Here is a 10,081-nt window from a genome sequence, read left to right on the forward strand (position 1 = left end):
GCGAAGTGTTTGTTTTTGTAAATTTTATGTTTATATCAGACTTGGAGATTGAGTTTTTATGGCCCCAAGGGAGATAACTCTAACTAGGAATGAAAGGAGTGTGTACGAGGATGAAAGTAAACATGTCAAGTGAAAGCCCTCTTGAATGAGGACACATAATGTTAACTTTTCATTTGTCTTTGGTTAAAAAATATCCATTTTCTTTCTAAATCTGCTAACAAAAAGAAAATCTTCATAGATTTATACCAGATACCCACCCCCACCCCCCCTAACACAAGGCCTGTGGTACGGTATATAAACATCAAGTATTTCATTTCCCCACTTTTCACTTTTGCCAGAAAGCAACTGACTTACGAACCTTTTAGCCATCAGCAGCATTTTCATCAACTATTCTGTTTTTGCAAATATCAACTACCTCAACCTAAAAAGCCAAAAATATTTAACTAAAGTTGATGTTATTGGTGGTCGGGCAGTAATTGCACCTTTCTCTTTGAAATCAAAAGTTAAACAAGACTTTGTTGTGTCACAAGTTTATTTCCTTGAATGATTTCAACAGATTTATATGGTAAATCATAACATTATGGTAATACCATTGTGTGTATATGGTGAAATGTAACAATTTGGAAGAAAGCTAACATTTCAATGTCATCGTAGCAGGAAGATTTTATCAACAAATGTTTATAATATCATACTGTAAACAATAACACATCTGTTATAAACAATGGAAATACAGAACAAAAGTATTTTTCACTTGGAATTTAAATGAACTTATGGGGACTGGTCTTCAGAAGGGAGTGTAAGATTGATTTCAGAATACCAACCCAACTGTATGCTTATAATGAGGACTGCTGAAATAAGCTTGACTACAGAATAATAAGAATACTCCTCACTAAACTGTCTGGGATCTTCATAATACAAAATATATTTTACGATCAATGTTTCCTTCAAAATCATTTTTCCATTTAGAACATTTCAGTTTAGCTCATTAGTTAGCCAACATTCTGTATAACTTGATATACAGGTCAAGTCTCATAACATTGGATGTCGGAAAAGTTGGGTGTCACTCTATTTAAAATGTACCCTCAAATTCATGATTGTGGAATAATACAGGAACCTGGGAAAATGAGTGATAAATGTAAGACTGCATGATATGTGACCAAAAGCATCAAATCAGGCCCTTTAAAATTTATAGGTAATAGAAGCACATTTTCCGATAACAAAAATATTTTGCCAATCATGTTCATTTGTACGATACATAGTACATAATTTTCCTTTGATTATTAAAGTAAGCAAAATTCTAGGACTGCATTGAATTACTTCTGAATTATCTTTCTTATAATTTACCCATCTGATATTCTGCAAAAATAGGCCTGTGTGCCAGACTACTTAATATATTGTGGGCATTTTATTGTAATAACCAGTTTCAAAATTTGAAAATGTACAAAAAATAAAACAACCCCATGAGACCATCAGAGCAGAGTACGAGAAATTCTTCTCTAATACACAATTTACTCTCAAATATTTTAGTATTACATTGTATATATAATTCCCTTTTTTCTTTATATTCAGTCTCAAGTTTAAATAGTAACAAAGTACACCTATAATTATAAGGACCATGCTAAGGGAAACCTGAATTAGAAAACTGATGAAGATCTATCAACATTCAAAATTGGTTCCATTACTTCAGGACTTGCAAAATTGCAAACATGTGAGAAGACAAAACTGGAGAACAGCCTCCCTCCATGTCCTCGTAAGTTTGAGGCGATGATCATTGATGGGACTTTTCAGACTGAAAAGCATGTCAAAAAATGTCAAGTGCACTAATATTTATAAATGTTCACTAACAAATGTTAAATTTCTATGAGGTACGTAGTTATGTAAACTAAAAAATAAAATAATTTGGATCATGTTTCTAAATAAATTATCAACTAGTTACATAAATAATTTTATTAGCATTATAACTATAACATACTGTCCATAAACTTCTCCTTTGGCATGTCATGATCCTGAATAAACTCTTAATACATCCACTTGATGTCTCTGAAGTCAACATCACCGGAGACCCGCCCCCATTTTTTTAATGCTAAAACTTTATTCAACTGTAAATCTGAAAACAACCTTGAAGTTAAAAACACACTATGCTTATATTCAGTACAGCATAGATGTTGATAGCCATACAACAGGATATTTATCCTTGTGACTTATGGTGTTAATAATATAGGCTCAGATAAATTTTTAATCACCAATAACATCACTGTACAGCTACAAAAAAAACCCCAAACAATTTCAGTGATGAGAAAACTTTAGACAGAGTTCTGAAATTTCTTTTTTGATAATATTTTCAGAAATCATTGTTTCCTCTGACAACTTATTATGTTACAATTAATTTGTATACACCAGCACTCAAATCTAGTGTGTTGTGTGAGATAAGTGGCACAGTCGCTTAATGTACAATGATGACACAAGATCCTAGACATCATAGCACAGGTGTTGAGTACAAATAAAATTACTGTTAACACAGAACATAGACTTCTTCAATGATCAGCTTTCTTTTTTCTTGCAAATGGTGTTTTCCCAAGATGAAGCAACATGTGTTTCTTTAGATGTTCAGACCTGGTGAACTTTTTGTCACAAGAATTACAATCAAATGCTTTTATACGTGTGTGGACCGTCTGGTGGCGTCTGACATGCTCTGCTCGTTTAAAACCACGGTCACAAATAGGACACTTGTATGGTGTGGCATCAAGATGAGTAAGTCTATGTCGTCGCCAATGTTCTCGGCGACGAAATGTGTATCCACATACCTCACAGGGATAGACTTTTCTGGATCCATTGCTTTGACTTGATGTTGCAGAGAAAGATGATTCATTTTTTTTGTTTTTGTTGTGGGTTTTTCTGTGTGTCTGCAACTTTTGTTTGTCAAGAAAATGCTTGCCACACAAGTCACACTTCAACATACGAACCTTAAGAAGATCTTTTGATAAATCACTATCACTGTCCATTCCATCACCATCTTCACTCTCATAAATATCATCCACATTGAGCTTGGTTTTCTTAGGATCCATTTGCTTTCTGCTTCTCTTCACTTTAGGTTTTCTGCCTCCATTTTTCACTGTCTGTCCATTAGCATCTGATTCTTTCATCATATGTGCAACAAGAGCTCTTCCAAAACCAGGAATCTTTCTTCCATCCTCATCACCAAATACTGAATTAATTTTAATAGAACGGTCACTTTTCCTAATTGGTGTTACACCACTGACCTTATCTCCTGTTTCATTCAATGCTGTAAAAGAATTTAAATCAACATCTCCTAAACCAGAATCACCAATGTCTGACTCCCTTGGTTCTGGTTTCTCCCCAATTTCTTCATACTGTCCAACAGCATTATCAGAAAATGTCATCTTAAGTTCCCCCGTTTCATCATTAGTTATTACAATTGTATTAATATCTGCATCAAAATCATTGGACACATTGTTTTGAGAGCTGATACCAGCTGAATTGTCTCCCCTTTTATCATTAGGACTTTTACTGTTGTCACCAACAATTTTCATCAGAGCTTTATCTCCATCGTCATTGTACGGAAATGTATCCATCAAGTCCATCTGAACAGAAGGCTCCACCTTGACAGAGAGTTTCTCTGGAGAAGAAGATGGACTATCACTTTGGTTAACTAGACCGTGGGGAGTTACAAGGAGTTGATGTGGTAATTTTAAATCTCTGGGGATAGTAGTTGCAGTGGAGGTGCTGAGTTGCATTGTAATAGTTTTAGGAAGGTGTTGCATTGGAGTCAGGATATTAGCCGTGTCTGTGATCTTTGTCACCGCTTCATGGAACAATGTTGGCACAGCAGTTGTTGCTGTTGTGTCATGTCCATCTTGTAGAATGCTTGTTTCACTAGTTAAAGCACCAACAGCCTGTTGATACATGTTTATAACTCCATTTGATTATCTCCAAGTCAATCTGAAAAAAATAGAAGATATTTCAAAACCTTATTCACTTTATAGTGTTATGTTGCAATTGAAAGTGATTAAAAAAGAACACAAAAAAAGACAAAAAAAACTGCATCCTGATCAGCCCTGGACAGCTGACTTGATGGAACTTTTTTGCAGAACTGCAAATTTTTAATCTTAACTATGTGGTTGAAAAATTATGATGACCTACAAAATATCTCTTCAAACATTCAAGTTGAAATAAAAACATAGGAAACTGGTTAAGAAAAATACAAATAAATTTACCAAACACATATATTAACAATTTGAAATCATAATGCTGAAAACCTATTCCAGATAGTAGGTTTTAACCAAAAGGGTAAAACCAAATTTGATTCCTGTTATTTCCATTCTCTGTACTGGTATATAGCACAGGATTTACAAAGGCATGGATTGAACAATATGGAACAAAAGTATACAAAATGCAGAACGGATAAAAGTTGTACTAAGGCAGTGAATCCAGTCAACATAAAAAACTATCATCACTTCTCCAAGTGTGCATTACAAAGCGTGCCCTAGATTCTATAGATGGCATCAAATTGACAAATATTAATGTATCAACTAATCAGTAGATGTTTATGGGTCAAGGACAATCTAATTTGCATCTTATAATAATTGTCCCTCTTTGGAAGAGACTATTTCATAATAAAAATGGATTATGTGCATTATTTTTAGCAAAGAAAAGTCCATTTCTTTTCATTTTACTTCATTTCGTTGAGATTCTAATTTTAAAAATCATCTCAGGTGTAACAATGCCCAGAGAGGAATTCACTTTTTAGGAAACAGCAAGAAAAGTATATATGTACCTATACAGTTTACAAATGTACACAGATGTCAGGCGACAAAAGTCCTATCTAAACTTGGTAACTAGACCAAAATTTCCCATTGGATGTTAAAGGGTGTAATAGGAAGAGGTAATGAAAAATATCCTGCCACCGCTGAGGTTTGGACTAGCGACCATTTGGTCTCTATACAGACACTCTACCACTAGCCTAGGGTAGTAAAGCAATCTGTACTCTCAATTTCTACAAAGGCACGATGGGGTCAATTGCCAAACCATGTCAGTGAATTTTGGGACTTCTTTGAAAATGGACTCATCAAAATCTTGGAAATTATCCTCCAGATTCACTAGAAAAAGTTCAACAAAAATACTGCACACATGTGTTTCCCCTGGACACTGCAGTTTCCCCCACAGTAAGAATGAAAGAAGTTTCAACCCAATGACCTAGTTTTATTTATTTTTTTTTTAAATATTAGCCCCCCTCGCCCCATTTTTTTTCTATTAGTAGACGTGTCACTATTTCCAAAATCAGTAATTTAGGGTGAACTTTGCCCCCGAGTTCATCATTCATATTTATCACATCGTCCGAATAATTATATGGGAAATTGTCTAAAAACGAAAATGTAACTTTCATGAGCTATGTGTTAAATATCAAGTTTGTCTTTTTCATTCCACGCGAAAGCTCATCTCCATTTTTTTTTTTATTTTGCTTGCCAATGCTCCCAAAAACAAATATTTTCAATGAGAGTAACATAAAGTTTGGCGTCAGCACAAGGACATAGTCTATAACTATAAAACAAGGTATGAATAATTATCTTTATATAAATGCGTTCATTGACAATTTTGTCATGACACAAGACTATGCATGTCATGTCCCTTTCGTGTGACACGTTCACGTTCACTACAAGAATAAACTACCTCCCCCCGCTTATCAGCCGGGGGGTGATTCTTCCATGGTAAATATTGACCGTTTTGCTTGAAATACCATGAAGAACATGAATTCAATTTTCCATCTGAACCGGTTGAACATTGTAAACGAATTCCTTACCGAGAAAATGTAGAGATATTTGTAGATTTTGCACGATCACCTGCTTTTGTTTCATACCGGAAGTCAGTGGAGTGAAAATGCGACGCTTTGATTTTGCGGAGTGCTCATTGGCTGAAAAAAAGTTTTTTTGAGAAGCCTTTCACACACAAAATATAATAAAACTAGAGAGTATCAAATGTATGATTGTACGCCCCTCTTTCATGGGCATCTTTTTTTGGGAAACACAAAATTTTAATATATTACGAAAAATTTATCAAATCAACAATTGAATTGGCTTGTAATGTTAAATTTACAATAGAACATTTTAAAATTATCAGTTTAACAGCCGTCACTACAGTATACATCTTAGTAAGTGGTTACTTTAAGCCTTTACTTTGCTTCAACTTTTGCATGTATTGTTTTCAATAGGCCTAAGATGGAAACATTATATACTTTTCTGTATTCCTCAAAGAGTAAGAGTTGCTTCCCTTGTACCACAAAATTCATCATAACCTGGTATGAACCTACATCTTACTGTTCACCAAATCCCATCAAACTAGAATAGTGGCTACAGAGTCTCCAGTTGATATTATCAAGAGAGTCCAAAAGAAATCAATTAACGATAGCGCGGACTTCGAATATTCTCAGTTTTCACGTAATTCCGCGTTTTATCTATGGTCTCCATTGTTACGTCACAATGCAATTTGTGAGTGTGTGACGTCAATTTATAATTAAACTTAACGTCATTTTAGCAACAGGTTATATCACACATGTTCTGATACGAAAGGACATTTAATACATTTTTTTATTCACTGAATTACGGGACAATAATCAGTGATCAATAGATATATAAATTAACTATTTATTTTATGGCATTAAATCGGTTCCAGGATAGTTTAGTTCGAGTCTTGTATTGTTTGATATCATGTCAACAACTGACCTCGTGTGTTGAGTGAGGGAAGGGGTTGCGATATTTCTTGTTAATCTTGTGCTACAATGCTGAGTTTGACTCCCGATGACTTCTAGAAGGACATGTACATGTACGCCGTGTCCGGCCACATCATACTGACAACGGGCAAACGAGTAACGATGCTGAACGCTAAACAGGAAAGAGTTGATACTACTTGATTTTAACGTGAAATACCTCCAACAGAAAGCAAAGTCTTCCTTCCTCACAAATACAAACGTTTACCCGATTTCCGGAAATGAGACAGCGTCAAAGTTGACGTTAAAACAAATAGTTGTTAAGTAAAAGAGAAAACACGTGTACCAAATTTAGTCGCCTTTTATGATCACGCAATGGGGAAACAGCTTCTTTTCTTCCACCCGTCCCAACGAAAATCTGTAACAGGAATATGATTTTTTCATGCCGTTTCGAAATATAGGGGAATATTGTTTTTGTGCTGTCTGTTTGTCTGTTGTCAATTTTAACCTTTGCGAAAACTATTGCACCGTAAGAGGTAGAGCTTTCATATTTGATATGTGTGTTCCTAGTGACAAGACCTTTGCTGGTGGTACCAACATTTTTGACCATGTGATCTTGACCGTGACCTTTGGCTTCATTTTAACATTGGCCTTAGCTATTGCACCGTGAGTGGTAGGGCTTTTAACAAATTCATTATCACAACGTGCATAGTGTTTCATAAACTGTTTTGCTTATTATCGTTCTTTGTATTTCCTCACAATTCTAAGACAGCTCATATTTTCTGTACGTGACTGTAACGCGGGACGAGCCTCAGTTCGGCACTCATAGGAAAAAACACAAGAGATACTGCAATACATATATATACACGTTTATTTACACTACATACGCTAAATATAGACAATAACACACTCACATTCACCCACTCTATCTTCCACACCTACTATCTAAATGTTACACTACAGTCTCTTCACACATTGGGAGTCTTGTCACCTTTCTCCGAGGAAATACGTTCAAAATCCAGTTATTTTGACCGGTCCCGACTCGTCGTGCCCAAGGACGAGACGGCGCACGAAGTGTATACAAAATGTAGCCCACGGCTAACACAATTTCAATATATCATGTGCATATCAGCATCATCGATCTATCTCAGAACATGATCCCCAACACCAACACTAAATGAAAAGCCCACCTTGAGTCTTGTCTCCACGTCTTGGTAGCTGACCGTGTCCCTGGTGGTTGCTGTTGCAATACTGGCCGGCCCGTTGCATACCAGTCTGTCACATTCTTCGCAGGCTCTGGGTAGCATAACTATTGTGACTATTGTGCATGTGATCGGCATCTGTATTGTTGATTTATCCTTCAATTATAAATCTTAATATGACTTGAAACCTTTATCAACTCAAGGCTTCTAGCCTGATATTCATAGATGACAAAAAGTGACAGAAAATGTGACCCAATTACAACGATCCCTATAGGAAATACGATAGGATTTTATATGATATATGGGTTTCATTCGAAAAAAACGCAATTTGTTGATAACCCTATTTGCTTGTAGCGATGATATGAAGCTGGATGTATCTAATGCTTGTTAGTACGCCTGGTGGACCAGATAATGTGAACATTGTCCTCATTTTTCTTACTTGCATTGTCCAAGTTAGTGGAAGACGTTTACCATTCCGGAACACATGGTAAAATTCTCCTTTTTTTCAAGCGTCTACGTAAAAATATTCTTCTGTTGATATTTTGACATTGTTTAATCAAATTTGAATTTCAATTAATATTTTTTTTAATGTCAGCATTTTCTTCGTTGCCCTTTTTTAATTTGGTTTTTCCCACTTTGTGGGGTAATTTTTAAAAGATTTAGCTTCTTTATATGTAAAAGAAACCAGCTTAATGATAATGTCTATTTATCGATATATTATAAACGGAGATAAAGGCCCTTTGATACCTCTTGGTTCATTTTTACTTTGTCAAAGTTAGCTAAAGGAATGGTATGCTGACGATATTGAGTTGAAACTGGTTGCTATTATTGCGAACATCTTGCAGAACCAAAGATGATGTCGGAATTCAGCACTGACAGAACAGACGACATAATACCAAAATATTTCAATCAATTTCCTCGAGATTAAGCATGCATGTACTTCACGTCATCGAATCTCCATATCTTTCGCTGTGTCTCTTTATGTTATTTAAAATTCCGTTGTAATGCAGTTGAAATGTTGACAGGATTACAATTTTCTGTTTGAGGTCTGAATGAATGTAGATATTTAGCGTTGTCCCGTTCTCTAACTAATTGTTTCTTCCGATGATTAGTCAACAACATGTTTCTGCATTTTCCAGAGGACCAGCAGCACTGTCTCGTTCGCATCTAGGCCTAGTTACAATATTCCAACAGTGCAATTTTATTTAGCTGAATTGACTACAATTAATTATTACCATCTTTTGTATTTTTTTGTCTATAACATAACCTGTTTACCATCTCATCACACCATTTCCGACCTTGTTTTACGTAATACTTCCGAAAACGTTGGTCAATTTCTGACCATCTCGTCCACTACGTACGTCAGTGTTAGTACGTTCCACACTGATCATTTGTCTGATGAAGGTGAACTTGTCATGGAAACGTCACACGTTTGAGAATATCAACAAAAAAATCGACAAAACATAAGAAGATAAGTACAAGGATGAGGAGACCATGTGTTCTAGAAGACAAGTACAAGGATGATAGACCATGTGTTCTAGAAGACAAGTACAAGAATGATAGACCATGTGTTCTAGAAGACAAGTACAAGAATGATAGACCATGTGTTCTAGAAGACAAGTACAAGAATGATAGACCATGTGTTCTAGAAGACAAGTACAAGAATGATAGACCATGTGTTCTAGAAGACAAGTACAAGGATGATAGACCATGTGTTCTAGAAGACAAGTACAAGGATGATAGACCATGTGTTCTAGAAGACAAGTACAAGGATGATAGACCATGTGTTCTAGAAGACAAGTACAAGGATGATAGACCATGTGTTCTAGAAGACAAGTACAAGGATGATAGACCATGTGTTCTAGAAGACAAGTACAAGAATGATAGACCATGTGTTCTAGAAGACAAGTACAAGAATGATAGACCATGTGTTCTAGAACAGAAATCATGCCAAGAAGAATTTGCGACCAAAATGCAACATTTGATGATAAAACTGTATAAGATATGCAGTTATTGAGAGACCGAATGATTGAGAAAATTTGAAATCAAGCCTCATCTGTGGTAACTAATGTGTATGACATATTACAATAATGAAAATAAAAATATCATTGATAAACAAATATATAAATAAAGAAAAAAAAAGCTTAGAGTATACATT

General features: G+C 35.3%; 1 protein-coding gene across 1 annotated transcript; it reads right to left on the minus strand.

Moving 5' to 3' along the window:
* Window positions 1-514: 514 nt before the first annotated feature.
* LOC132559114 (zinc finger protein 18-like) lies at window positions 515-5,873 on the minus strand. The gene is made up of 2 exons (XM_060223727.1): window positions 5,819-5,873; window positions 515-3,960 (listed from the first exon to the last, which is right to left on the minus strand). The coding sequence occupies exon 2, from the start codon at window positions 3,924-3,926 to the stop codon at window positions 2,535-2,537; it is 1,392 nt and encodes a 463-aa protein (XP_060079710.1). The 5' UTR covers window positions 3,927-3,960; window positions 5,819-5,873; the 3' UTR covers window positions 515-2,534.
* Window positions 5,874-10,081: the final 4,208 nt, after the last annotated feature.

Source organism: Ylistrum balloti, unplaced genomic scaffold (genome assembly GCF_031769215.1).
Source record: "Ylistrum balloti isolate Yb309-2 unplaced genomic scaffold, AGI_CSIRO_Ybal_v1 Utg369662, whole genome shotgun sequence".
In the NCBI taxonomy this organism is placed as follows: Eukaryota; Metazoa; Mollusca; class Bivalvia; order Pectinida; family Pectinidae; genus Ylistrum; species Ylistrum balloti.

Coding starts and splice junctions, on each gene's coding strand:
- LOC132559114 (XM_060223727.1), bottom strand. CDS start 3,926: ATGTATCAACAGGCTGTTGGTGCTTTAACTAGTGAAACAAGCATTCTA.